The 14,313-nt window shown below is 41.9% G+C and overlaps 1 protein-coding gene across 2 annotated transcripts in view; it reads right to left on the bottom strand.

Annotated features, from left to right (window-relative positions):
* Positions 1 to 14,229, bottom strand: part of LOC135902410 (tRNA endonuclease ANKZF1-like) — a 39,797-nt gene extending 25,568 nt beyond the window's left edge. The window contains exons 1-5 of one of the 2 annotated variants that reach the window (XM_065432432.2): positions 14,084 to 14,229; positions 9,448 to 9,638; positions 7,514 to 7,608; positions 3,916 to 4,012; positions 498 to 696 (exon numbers count right to left, since the gene is read on the bottom strand). In XM_065432432.2, coding sequence (XP_065288504.1) covers positions 498 to 696; positions 3,916 to 4,012; positions 7,514 to 7,608; positions 9,448 to 9,637 — 581 coding nt within the window. In that variant the 5' untranslated portion in view covers position 9,638; positions 14,084 to 14,229. Of the gene's footprint in view, positions 1 to 497; positions 697 to 3,915; positions 4,013 to 7,513; positions 7,609 to 9,447; positions 9,639 to 13,816; positions 14,044 to 14,083 lie in introns of those variants that run through there. The other variant, XM_065432431.2, reaches the window with a different exon arrangement.
* Positions 14,230 to 14,313: the final 84 nt, after the last annotated feature.

The following is a 14,313-nucleotide window of genomic DNA, read 5'->3' as shown; positions in this document are numbered from 1 at the left end:
TCATTCACAACTGGCTGATGAAGGTATCTGCATCAGCCTGGAAGCTATAGGTGTCAGCGGCTGATTAGTGCAAAGGCCTTGCCATGAGGTTGACGGTTCCATGTGCTTCATGTAGACTCAAACGCCAGTCCTGGACCAAAACCCCGAGGACATACTGTATTTCACTACCTTTGAAAGATATGCTATGTTTTCAACACAAAACTGAAAGCGTGTAGTAAAGACACTGGAAAAGTGTGCTTCAGTTTTCGCGTCGTTTCTAGAATTGTATGCTGCACGGCAGAGACTGCAAGTATAATTATAGCTGGAAATTTTAGCAGTCTTTTTCCACTTTCTCTGTGCTAAAAAGAATGGGGGGAAAACAGGTTTTTTCTCAATCTCTCTGGGTTTTTCTCCCAGACATTATATCTCTAGTCACCACCTATTACTGAGAACTGCCCTTCTTTTGTTACAAGGACCAGCAGACTTAGTTGCTTTTGAGATGTGCAAGACTGGCTCACCCTTCAGTATCAGTTGAGGCAACACTGCTAGTCCTTTGTCTTGGCAAACGGCTCACTTTTGTTGGACTTCTACCTGGAGCGTCTCCACTTTTTACCCTCCGGCGAGGACTGGACTCTCCTCCGCTTGCAGACTCCGGTGTTTCATTCGCTGATGTTGTGTCAGTCCCCGATTCGGAACCAGAAATACTAGAGACCTCCTCTGAAAATTGTAAGAACAAAGTTATTTCCTTTTTTTTTTGTTATAGATCAAAGCTAAGTCACTAAAGAGTGAATACGTACAATCAGCACAAGGCACCACTGCACAGGACTTACTAGAGCTAAAACGGTGCTGTCTACAGCTGCAGGTGCAAATATAGGGGGGGGGGGGGGGGGGCACTTATAGGGCTTCAGCCCCCTCCTTCTAAACTTTTTCACTTCGGCCCCCACCGGCACGAAAAATCATTCTGGATTTTGTCTAGAATGTATTTTTCATGCTCGAAACAACATTTCGGTGCAAAGATTTTGTACTCAGGCTGGATTTCGTGGCAACGCCCATGCACCTGGAGTCGCATAACGCAATGAGCCCCATCCGAGCACAAAGTTTCAAGGGTATTTTGATGGCGAGCGGGCTCGTCACGGCATCTCGCGGAGGGCACGGAATGTACGGAGCACGTGGATTTCAATTCTGATACTTTAAGGGTATAAAGATCCCATAAACTTTGATGCGTAAGGTGCATAGACATTTCCAATGTCGTGCTTTAGATTTTCTATTCCGGATCCTTATGGGTTCAATGTTCTTATAAATATTTGTCACCAAAGGTGCATTGACTTTTCTAAAGTCGTACATCAGACCATACAATGAGACAAGCCAAATCAACACACTATCAGACAAGTTGACAAAGCACACAGCGAGGTCAGATGAAATGAAGCGTTGTGATGGTACATCAGTGCCATCACGTAAAACAATACCATCATTATTTTCACCTGCGCCAAATAAAGACACTAAAGCCAGCAAAGATAACTACGTTTATTTATTTTTTCCACTTTGACTTTTATTTGTGAGGACACATTGAGCCTCTTCAATTTTCTTGTTCTCACTACCTGCAGGCTGCCAGAGCCAGCCAGAGGTCATGCATTTTTTCGTGTTGCCCTGACCACCGCACGGCGCACTCCGGTGTGCGTTCGTTTTTCTCTGACAGAGAGGATTTTGGCCTCACAGAGCTTTGGACGCATTCTGGCTAGCAGACGAGAAAAGGAAACAATGGTCACTCGCCAGCATCACTGTGGGGACTTAATGGATTGCAATGCATTGATTTGAGGGCATCACCTTTATTTCAATGTTATCGCAACTGCCCCGGAAAGTCTTTTGTCTCGCCAGTGTAGGATAACGAGCAGCATGCATATGGCTCTCAGTGGACCAAGCGTCTCACGTTTTCTTTGATACTCCCGCGGTAGCCACGTTATGTGCCCAAAGTAGGCATTCGATTGTGGGCAACATGCTTTCCTTTGCGTTTTTTTCATTTCAGTGCCCCCACTAACCCCACAAAAGAAAAAGAGAGACAGTGTTGCGGTGCAGCGAATTGTCGCATGGTGAAATTTCCATTTTGTTACTTCTTCTCTTGTGAAAAGTAATGGGCCACGGGACTCTTCAGTTGCCGGATACTCTTACTATATTATTATATTATTATAGTTATTATGTGGACACTCAAGGCGCATTCTTGTGGTCGCCATCGCCGTCATGTTCCCTATGAAGTCCAAGGGCAATAATAGAGACTTTTAGCGTGTCCACTATTCCGGCAAACGGGGGCGGTTTGGGTGGATCACCGGATGGTCGGGGGTGTAAACGTGAGCAGCCGGAGCGGTGTCACCACCTGGTGTTGTAGAGCTCAACCAGACAAACACTGAGATAAAATTGCAGTAACCTACTTTATTCTGTTTCACTGCTGGTGCAAATTTTCGGCAGCGGCGTAATTTTGTTCACAATTACGCACGCCACTGTCGGAAACTTACACCCCAGCTGAGAAGAATATAGTAATTGGCTCTTTGTTTAAGTGCTTGAGCTTTGCACCACCCGCTGGCGCCACCAATCTGGCCGCTCACGTTTATGCCCCCACTCATCCGGCAAACCGCCCGCGCTTGCCGCAATACCGAACGCATTAAAATTCTCTAATATTGTCACCGCGTGCCCTATCCTGTATGTGTGAGTGAAAGTGTAAAGGGGGCAGGGGGGGGGGGAGCCGATGATGGTGGGTCAGTCTCGTGTGCACAACGAAGAAAAGCGGGAATGAAGTGCGATGCCTTCCGTTGTGCGCAATGCGTGTCAGGGGGAGTGGAGGAAAGCAGGCCTTAGGATTCTGCGATCTGTGAATCTGTGATTGCACGTTTATTTGCCTTGTTTGACACATTATATGCAGTGACTGTTTGCTTAGATACGTAGATTTATTGGAGACTTGTACGTATATTTAAATATCTTGTTGTGAGGTTTTGTGGACACATGCAGTGAACTTTGTTTCCAGTGCACTTTTTTGCCCTTTATCAAGCTTTATCTTTGCATATGTGTATTCCATTGTAGCTTCATATTTCTAATGTATATTTTTCAGAACTCCTTGCTTCTTATATGTGATCTCTGTTGCGACTATAATTTCAGTGCAATTACAATATATGACCGGTGACAGCCGCCCCCGTGCAATACATTGGAACGAAGGACAGCACCATTGAGATTTTTCCTTGGCCATTGCATTGTACAAAAATGTAAGCAACGTTATTTAATGATAAAGTTTCATTAAAATATTTGTCCTCAACTTGTTCATTTTATGGCCTTTACGTTTATCATATCAGCAGCGTGCACGGCTTTGCTGGTTTCGAACTGATATAGTTCTAAAGTTAGTTTGATATCTTATTTACTTATTAAATATACAAAAAAGATGGAGGCATTGATATCAGTTATTTTTGGCACAATCTTTTGGACATACGAATATATTGTTTTATGAAAAAATACTTATCTTAATTGTCTTGAAAGTGCATAGCATCCAAGAATTCATTTGCAGCATCTTTAGCAATGGCAATGCAGTTATTATTCATGTATGTGACCCCTCGACAAATTCTGTAACGTGGAGGCCGAGCTGCAACGTGAGCCTCCCCTCCCACTCCCCCGAACAAAATTTCTGGCTACACCACTGTACAACTGCGCTACATTCTTGAATCAAAGGCAATAAGTCAAGATGGGGCATTAGAAATATGTATAACTAAAGTGTCATCTAAGTATTTATTTTTTATTGACAGACTTCAAATGATTAGTGTCAAATTTATGAGCCTTTGTGCTGCCTGTCTAAAATTAGTCGTTAGAGAATACATCCCTCCCTGACATAAGAATAACCTTACCTAACTACAGAATAATTTATTTTTAAACACGATTTTCAAAAGCACAAGAACAAATTACCAATCATGTTCATGAACTCTTGCTCGCTGAGAACTCTTGCCCCACATATCTTCTGCTTCAAGTTATACCTGTGCCAGTCCGCCTTGTAGTGTTGTACCTGCAGATAGCAGAAAAGATTTATATTAACCCTTCATAGGTGAATGTTGCCTACACACCAGAAAAATACTTTTTTCTTGCCAAGTTTTGGTTTTCAGTATACAGCAGAATCCCACTGTTTTTCAAGATTTTCAAGGAACCACAGAAAATAAAAATTTTACAGCCAGGAAAATGTAACCATGAGGAAGCCTGCAAATTACCACAGCAACTTCAAAACAGCCCTGAATGGCTGCCAGTACAGTTATTACATGTCTCGGAGCTTGTACTGTGACAGAGGATGGCGTTTGCATGCGTGTGCCCCTTTCAGGGTCAATGATGTAAATATACGGTGCCGCGAACAAGTCCAAAGTGGTTGATGCCATATATTTACGCCGCCGTCTGTACGTTTAAAGAGCGTGCCAATTTCTTAACTTCTTATTTTCTGTGATGGGCTGCCACTATATGAGAATACAGGGAATTTTTTTCGCGCACCTCCCTCTCTCAGTTTTCGTTGCATGCTTTGTTGTAGAGCTAATTTGTTCCAGCGCGTCTATATACTACCACTCGTGCATTGGCGCACGCGTGCGGGCGGCGGTTTGGGTTTTGCTTTGTGGGCAGTTTCAGCTTCATCTACTTGCAAAACTGATGGCTATCTCGTTACTAATAGCTCAAATGGCAACCGCCTGTTTCTCGCTCGTTTAGTGCTCACATGGGCATGCAAAGGAAGGATGCCACCGTGCATGTGTTCCCGTTTCTCTATCTTTTTTTTTGGGGGGGGGGGGGGGGGAACTAATTGCCTCTGGTTGACGATAAGATGAAGATTAGTGGAAGTTTGTCACACGTGTTGCTTTTTTGACAGGCACACAACCGCACACTTTTCTTGAGTGTGCACACCTACACAGTTTTATTACGCTATGGACGTACATATTAGTGTAAGAGCACGAACATTTGAGACTTGCGAAATATTCTCGTGTGCGCATTTTCAAAGCCTTGAACTACGTGTATAACAATGCATCAAATTTTTAATTCTTAGAAGTTTATTTCCTTTTTTTATTGTTATTCATGAATGAAGAGCACATACATACAGACGCAAAATATTTTTTTCCCGCTTTACGGTCACCCTAAAAATATTATGGTAAATTTTTTTCGAAATAGGTCCCCAAGCAGAATTGGAATCTACAATAACAAAAATCGACCCTGGGCAGTCGCATATGACAAGAGAAATTGACCCTGAAAGGATTAAGAGACGCATACAATGTTCCGTAACAGTAGCCCCTTTGAATTCTTAATATGCTTCACTGTAATATTTTGCATATGCTTCACCGCATAACACGGCTTTATTGCGGCGAAGCTCACTAAAAAAACGGCCGATAATGCAGTGCATGCAAGACCCAAAATAAATCTAGCCTTGCACTCAGTGGATCTGGTCCACTGTACATGGTTCCCGGTAGGTTTTAACCAATGCACACTTCTTCGGGTGCTTTACCAACTGCTCTGGGCATGTTTTCTCCCTACATGCTTGTGTAACATCTGTCCCTCCCCCCCCCCCCCCTCTCCCTGTGCAACTTTGGTCGCCTATTGGTCACTTTGGTCACTTGTTGCAATGTGTTGGTTGCTTGTTGCAACATGTAAATCGCTTGTTGCAACCTACTGACAGGCTGCACTGCTAGATTTACGCGATCGCCACATTCAAACACAATGCAAGATACGGAAACATTACATAATGGCTGAATATCAAAGGCAAACATACTACATGCGAGTCAATGGGATTTAGGTTGGGAGCGCGAAAACACGACATAGCAGCCAGGAAAACACAGCAGCATGGAACACATCGACGAGGTTTCAATGTATAGAGCTTTCGGCTAACTGTCTTCGACCAACATTGATTGGTAGGCATCAATTGTCATTTGTTGGATTAGAGCAGGATAGAGAACGAGAAACAAGAAGTATAGCGTGCAACTTGCTTTCTTTTGAAAGCACAGCTAAAAGAGAAAGAAATATGCCAAATCTGTGGCCGAAGCGGTATCAGACAGGTAATGTAGAGGAAATGCAATGCACACATCTTTTTCACATACGATGAGAACTCTCTGTAGAAGTTCCAGACAAAGTCATAGGTGGCTTGGGGTGAAGCTCATTTCTTGATGTTGCCCACATGCAACAAATTTATTCTTGAAAAATGTTCTCGTGAAATATTTTTATTTTCATTGAATATCCCTATTCTCTGTGTATCTTGCACATTTAAATTAGATAAAAATTAAATATTTCCTTGAGAAATTTCTGCCTCGTCCTTAAAGGGTTAACCCTTTGTGGTCATGTCCTGGGGCTCTCCCACACATGAAAATATCGGTCTTGTATCAGCCAGATGTCAGGAAGCACCCAGTGTATGTGTGCATGCATCCACACATCTTTTTCTTTGCAGTCTGCAGCAGGAAATAGCGGTGGGTTTGGTACTACCTATTAAAATCATGCAGTATGCTTCCAACGGCACCATATGTTGTGAAACAAGATAAGTAAAAATTTATATTGAAGCCATTGTAATGCAAGGAAACTTGGACAAAACAGAGGACAGGATACAACAGGCACTGTCCTCTTCTTGTTCACGTTTTTTTGTGCTGCAATGGCTTCAATACATATTGACCGACTCACCAAAAAAGAAGTTTTACTTAATAAATGAAGATGCTTATCGCGCAATAGTATTAGCGCCAATAGCTCTGAATACAGCGTGCAACAAGCCAGTAGGAAGTTAGCTGGTAGTGGAATAAGAAAGTGAGCGCACACCGGCATTCTCATGTGAGATGGGTGGTAAGTATTGCAGTGAAGCTGCCATGGCTGGCGGCTAATGTTTCCAATCGCGCGCTTGCCTAGTGCATTTTCTTGTTCAAATAGGCTCTAGCAGGTGGAAAACATATCATACCATCGCAGTTCCACAATGTGCTACGATGTCATACCGCTCCTTCCAAGAGGACCGTCTCTTTATCAAGCAGGTTAACAGATGGTTAACAGATGCAGCGTTAACACACAGTCCACCATTCACCCTGGTTGCTTGTGCCTCTATCATTTTATGCACATAATTATCTTATGTGAACTTTCTCGTGAATAAACTGTTGAAGTTATTGCACCACAGTGTCTGCTGGCACTAAAATGTTATCCAAATTCACTTTAACCCACAAGTGGAATGGTGAATGCAAGTCCAGATGCTTAAAGATTGTGCTTTCCGGGAACATATAAACTGGCAAAAAAAAATAAGCTCTACTCAACTGGGTAATTTTTTCTGTTCTGTATTGCGAATGTTAGCGCCGAGAAATCGTATGTAACAAGATCGTATCAATAAGATTCTACCACAAACTGCCAAGCGATACAGAAGCACTGCTAGTAGGAATTAAAAGAAATTCCACTTTTGTGTGCAGCAATGGCAGTGTTACAGATCAAATTATTTGTGTACTGCGTTACAGTGCACTGAGGTAGACCCTTCACAAAGGATCTTATTGTCTCAAAATGCACCAGCAACAAAAGGCTCTTTTACCTGATCTTCCCGTGACTCAAACTCAGCTCCACAGAGCGAGCAGCACATGACTGTAGACACTTTGAGGTCCTCACTCTCTGGAACAGCCACATTATCTGCAGAACACAAGATTGTAAAAGCTTTGCAGAAGCTCAACTGGCTACAGTAAGGAAACATTGAGCGACTTGCCAGAAACTGGTGGGATGTGTAGATGCAATGCCAAATGTGTCTACTTAACAAATGTTGTAACCACAAAAACAAAGCATGATTAAAATGAACATCACCACACACGAACGGGATAATCCACAATGGCTCTTTTGAGAACACACAATAACACCAAAACTGAGAAAGAACACACAGGTCAAAGTTAATAAGCAGCTTTTTCTGTTTTCTGTAGTAAAACAGAGGCACCCAGAAGCGTCACTGCTTTACTGCACGCTTTTTCCATTGCGTGCAATAGCTTGGATGAGTTGAATTTTTTATTGTTAAAAGAGATGACGTGAGTGTTGCACTGCTAATGCCATCCAACGGTGGGGTTACTCAGGTACAAAAAGGAGTAAATAGCCTGTTTCTCTTTGGCTTGGGGTTGGCCAGCAGCATAGACATTTCGCATGTGTGCCAGCCATTCGCAGAACCATTCTGTGAAAGGTTTAGGAGCAGGACACCAAAATGAACTAATGCAATCATTTAAACGCACCACCATTCGCATGACCATAGTGTCAAGCATGGAAGCGAACGTGTTAGCTCGCTATCTGGTCACGGTGAGTCGGACTTCCTTGATTTGTCGCACGCCCATCGAGGAAGTCCGACTCACCGTGTAGGTTGTAATTTGGCTGGCTGGCATTGGTGTATGAAAGGTGCAATAAATGCCCTTGTGATTGTTTGCACTACTATGTCATTGTTTTTTTGTCCCAAGAGCATGTTTGAGACCCCACAACATATGACGAGAGCTGTTGGTACCAATTCCAAACAAAGCTTTAGGTGGCTAGGGTTGAAGCCCACTTCCAGTTTTCTGCCTGGGGTTACCCCGTTGCTGAAAAATTTCCTGCAAAAAGTTTTACAGCGCAGCTGTTAAGGGCTACTTTCCCCAGGTTCATGTTCATGTGTTGACACAAAACACGTGCCTTCTCCTCCGGCGTCCGCGTCAGACACCAGCTGTGTTCGTGCCGTCGAGTATGCACAGGTGGCGTCATTATATGGACCAATCCCAAAGATAATGCAATGCCAGGTGTACCCGTGCCGGAGGTGACGCAGGCGTTAAGCACTCCCCATACGTGGGCTGACCCACGGCGGAGGTGCAATTCACCATTAAGGCGCCCACATACACAACTCCACTGGTCATCTTTCTTCACAGAGTGAAAGGGCACTCAGTTTGTTGTTTTTTTTTTCTTCACTGAATACGCTTATTCTCGATGCGTTTTGCATGTTAATATAGAAATTTTTTTCTTGTATTTATATGTGCTGTCATTAAAGGGTTATTAATTGCATCCAATTACACCTCATTGTCACAAGATTTAACTGTGAGCCTGCGCCTAAAGTGATAGCTGGTACAGTTAGTCTCTTCTTTGGGTAACATGTGAATGATATACACTGAAATTCAGACCATTAACATTGTAAGACAGTAAAATTTTACCATCATAAAAAAGAAGCATACAAATGCTTCAAGGCATCCTCATTCACAACGAAGTATCTAGTGAAAGGTGAATTTACAATTATACACACACCACACAAAATATAACTGCTATAAGCACCAAGTTGCTTAAAAAGATTTTGTACAGAATGAAACCAGCTAAACAAAGCATGTTTATAGAACTGGCTTCTCTATTTGTGCACACATTCTGTGTTCACCACAATTTTCATAATCAACTATTACGAACTCGCCCAACTATGTTCCGCTTCGCTCTGCTGAATTTTATGCATGCAGTCTATCAGCAGAGCTCTGTGTTGATAATTACCATGTCCAGGGCCGAGCGACGAATAGAACTCCTGCTCCAGCTGTGGCGTGCAGTTGGCAAGCGAGAGACCAATCAGGTATCGTTCAACCTTGAATGGGTCAGTCAGCTGCCAAGTAAAAAAATTTGGATAAGACGTAGACTCGGCGGTACTTTGGCCAGATGCAGCTGGTTCCACTGATGCTTCAGACATACTGAAAAATAAAGAAATGGGCAAGCAGGAAATTATGTTCGTCAATCAGTTACATTGCGTAAGTGATATTTGTGTATTTGTTACGGAACTGTGATATCACTCAACAAATATAAATGCTCAGAGTAAATGTGGACGGTCACTTTAGCACACATTAAAAAGGATGAAGGCGAAAGCCTGTACGCAAACGAGACATTCATTACATTGCTTGACCTTGTCATTCTAATCTGTTGTTACTTCCTATTGTTTTCTCCCACCAAAGGTTGTGGGATTGAGTGCCTTAATTAAATGTGCCTTAATCAACTTCACCCTTATTAACACCAAATGTCGTGGGTTCGACTCCCACCAAATGTTGTGGGTTAGAGTATCTTAATTAACTCTATCCGAATTAATGGTGCATTAATTAAAACCAAAGGTAATGGGTCCGACTCCCGACTTTCGTGATGCCAACTGGAATCCAACTTGCAGATATGGCCAGTTCACCCATACCTCCATGTAGGGTAATGGGTTCTACTGCCTTAACTTTGCCTTAATTAAGACCAAAGGTTGTGGATTTGACTCCAACCAAAGGTCATGGGTTTGATTGCTTTATTTAACTTGTTATTAATTACCACCAATGGTAATGGGTTAGACTCTCGACTTTCACGATATCAACTGGAACCCAACTTGGAGATATGGCCGGTTTGCCTCTATCTTCAAGTGGGTTCAACTTGCACCAAAGGTCGTAGGTATGAGTGTGGTAATTAGCTCTATCTTAATTAACTGCACCTTAAGAGGAAGCTTTAGCTCAGGCCCAACTCCGACGTGGCCTATTGAAATAGATGCAAAATGCAGAAACGCTTTTCCGAGATAACCCTCGGACCGATCTTAATGAAATTTGTTGCATTTGAGAGATAAGGGTAAATTATAGGGACAGTTGGAAGCAGAATTTTGATTTAGGGCCTGAATTTTGCAAAAAAAGGATTTTCAAAAATTCGAAAGTTTGAAAAAAATAAAAGAACAAAGTTTGCAATTTAATAGTTCTGCATCAAGGACAGATATCGTGGTTTTGTAAACGGCATCCATTAGATCATTTAAAGTGGACAAATTTGATATGTCAATTTATATCTAATGTGAATTCGTTATTTGTGTACAAGGGTTCTGTAAAAGCTGCATTTCCACATTACTAAATTTCTTCAGATTCATGTGTAACATATCAATTTTGTCCGCTTTAGATGTATTATTAGGTGCAGCTCACATAATTGTAATATCATTTTTCATTGCTGAGTTACCAGAGTTGTAAACTCGATATTTTCCTTTTCTGAAAATTTGCCAGTTTTGCCAGTCAATATTTTTAATAAAATATTGACGGCCTGAATCGAAAATTCAAAACCAACAGTCACTAGATTTAAAGCTTTTGTTTCAAATGCAACAAACCTCATCAAATTCAGTGCAGTTGTTGAGAAAAACGGATTATCCTTTTACATGTATTTAGATGGGAGCACCCGAGCTAAAGCTTCCTTTTAACACCCCAGCTCGTGGCATCGACTCCACCAAAGGTTGTGAGTCCAATTCCTACCAAAGGTCGTGGGTTCAATTCCCACCAAAGGTCGTGGGTTCAATTCCCACCAAACGTTGTGGGTTCAACCCCTAAGTTTGGTGCAATTGAATTATGGTGTCATAATGCTGTACAATCAAAATTTCATCCCAAGAGCTGTCTAACGCTTTTGCCTTAATAAAAGTAAGACTACATACATACACTGAATCTATCTCTCATACTTTCAAAATCTCAAAAGCTTGTTAAATGGAAATACATACTAATACATAGTATAATGCAGGAATGAAGCACAAACAGGAAGAAAAATAAAGAGGACCTCTTACAGTTGACTACTTCAAAGTGAGATGTGTGAAGGGGGGTGTCGCTGATTGCTAGGCGCACTCTGCCACCAAGACTAAGCCTCTATAAATTAATCCCCTCAGTGAAATACACAGCGAATATGGAAAGAGAAATTTGCCTTCTAGTTAATTTACTCATGTTTGCATTTCATTCCAGCATGAGTGTACATGTTGTTAGAACGTGAAATATTATCCTTTTGCTTTTCCCTTAGAGACCATACAAAATATTTCCCCACACTTCCAGCTCTTCAAAGAAACAATAAGGAGGGAACAGGACAAGAACTCTGGGTTTCAACAAAATTTTTAACTTGTAGATATCGCAGATTACATGGCAACAGATAAAAAGGTGCGCATGCAAGTAAAATGCCTATTACAAATCATCATGCATCCGTCATGTAGCTGCTGACACAGATAACTGAATTGTTTGAGTGTGTGACAGATAGGGTGTTGAAGCAGCTAACAACCCCATTATTGTTGTCATATGCTTCATGGATTAATCTACACTTCCCCCTTTAGTACTTTGCCTACATTGCCACGTGGTCTGTAATTTTTCTGTGTAAAATCATTTGAAGGCCAGTGCTCCTTCGCTCCCGTTTCCTTTTTCTTCCAAGCAATGGAAATATTAAAAATGGCAAGTCATAACCTAAACCAACTTTTTGAATTGGGCTATAAGAGCTTCACTTGCATTTACATCTCAATAAAGAAAAGATAGCACTGTACTATCTGCCCTCGAATGTGATCAAAGAACAAGCGATTGCTAGCAGCAATAACTGACTCCCTAGATTAAGAGATAAAAAGAAAGAGAGCATTCAATAATAAACATAAAGTGAGCAAACTAACACAACTCCCACTTAGGCCAGCCATGAAAGCCTATACATGCAAACAGTATTTGGAGTTAACTGCTTTTGTGAGTGCTATTTTACAAGTTAAAGTTTGACTGCCACTGCATTTGAATGACTTATAACTGGATGCAAAGCTAAACTACACTGATAAAAGCGTGATGATATAACAGTGCAAAACGATGTAGACAAATTATTTGGAGTGAGCAGCCTCTTCAGATATTAAAAAAACTTAACATTGCACCACAGCAGTGCTAAAATTGACATAAACATAAACTGGATCATCCACAACTAATTACAGGGAATTCTTGAGTATTTAGAGAAAGTAATTTACACTGGTTTCCTTTCATCTGTACGAGCAAAACATTCAACTGGGTGCTACTCAATTTCTCAGGATTTTGCATTGGACATCACATTTTGATTAGTTCATGCAACTGAGTAGCTGAGCCAGTTCCTCTGCACTGCTAAATACAGACCTTAAAACGCTTTAACAGAATGTACAACACAGACTCCCGGAACATTCCACCTCACACTTAAATTCTTCACCACCAGCAGTATACAACAAAAGCATTACAACCATGTTGATTTGATTTTACGCATACTTATAAGCAAATACTGTAAACCTAAGGAGCCTTGTTTATGAACAGCTTTCTAGTATTGTCCCTACATATCCCACAGTACTCCAGGAAGTCAGTCAAATGTCAATACTAACAGCTATTACTTTGCCACTCGTTATATTTCTGGCGTCCTACTATGGAAACGGTGACACATGCAAATGCTTGCCGCCATGCTAACAATAACACCAGAGACTTTATGTCCAGCATCATACTGGTGGTGTGCCTGCATGTACAATGTGGTATCAAGCAAGCCAAATGTCAAAATTACTGTCACAGCTTTGCTGCCCCACAAGCATGCGGGCTGCAACTATTAGCTGCAATGTTAGCATGTTACCTACAAACACATGTACTTCTTTGACACTCTTGACATAGCCAAAGTATTGTGATCCCTCTTGCCCATGCTCCTAGAAAAGCTGACTTGAAACCTCTGCAGATGCCCATTTTTCTTAATTCATCGTCCCTTTTCATTTGTGTTCATGCGCACATGCGTGGCAAACAGCCTAGATATATTTAATCAAGCAGATTTACCATTCCTCAGCATCTTGAGGCCTAGCACACAATTACATGCTTACGGAAAATTGTATACGAAACACACACAAGACCATTCACTTATTTACAGAACAGTTCACCTTTGTTAATCAGTGCAATCAGCAGGATACGGTTCGCTTTTTGTTCCTTTTAGCGTACAAGCGCGACATGACATACGAAACATATTTTCTCTGCCGCAGAAGATCATACACGCTTATACAGGAACGTGACGCGGTGGACCTGGCCCTTCAAAGCTTAGACATATTCAAAAACCATGCACTAAAGCGAAAACGTACGACTATGTATGATGAGCATGGAACTACCGAATGCGTCAGTAAAGGACGTGCAAACCATGTAAGCGATGACAGCTTCGGAAAGACTACATCATCAGCCGCCTCTGCGTTTTAATCACATTCGCTCTGTTACGTAACATCTGCTGTAATACTTTTCTACCGTTAATTCCCCTGGAACGTGCGGTTGCTTATATACGTGAATACCCATTGCGCGAGTCAGGTTACAAAAAGAGGCGTCGTCAACAAATACTGTTCCTTCCTTTCGCAGCTGGCAGTCTGAATGAATGGATAACTCACATTTTGGCAAACCACGCGCACTCTACCGAACCCACACACTGCGAGGCTTCGTCGCTTCGCCGGCTTTCGTCTGCTTGCTCTGCAGAATGACAGATGGAGCCAGCTGTTCCTGCAAGTTTTGTAGTTCGCGATTTGTGCTTTTCTTTCTTTTCGTTCGCTTCGTGGTCAGAGATTAAAACAGCTGATAAGCCTCTATCAGCAGCGCAACGTTGTTACACTGACTAGCGCGA

This window comes from Dermacentor albipictus, chromosome 1 (genome assembly GCF_038994185.2).
Source record: "Dermacentor albipictus isolate Rhodes 1998 colony chromosome 1, USDA_Dalb.pri_finalv2, whole genome shotgun sequence".
In the NCBI taxonomy this organism is placed as follows: Eukaryota; Metazoa; Arthropoda; class Arachnida; order Ixodida; family Ixodidae; genus Dermacentor; species Dermacentor albipictus.
This window is presented reverse-complemented; position numbering and strand designations above follow the sequence as displayed.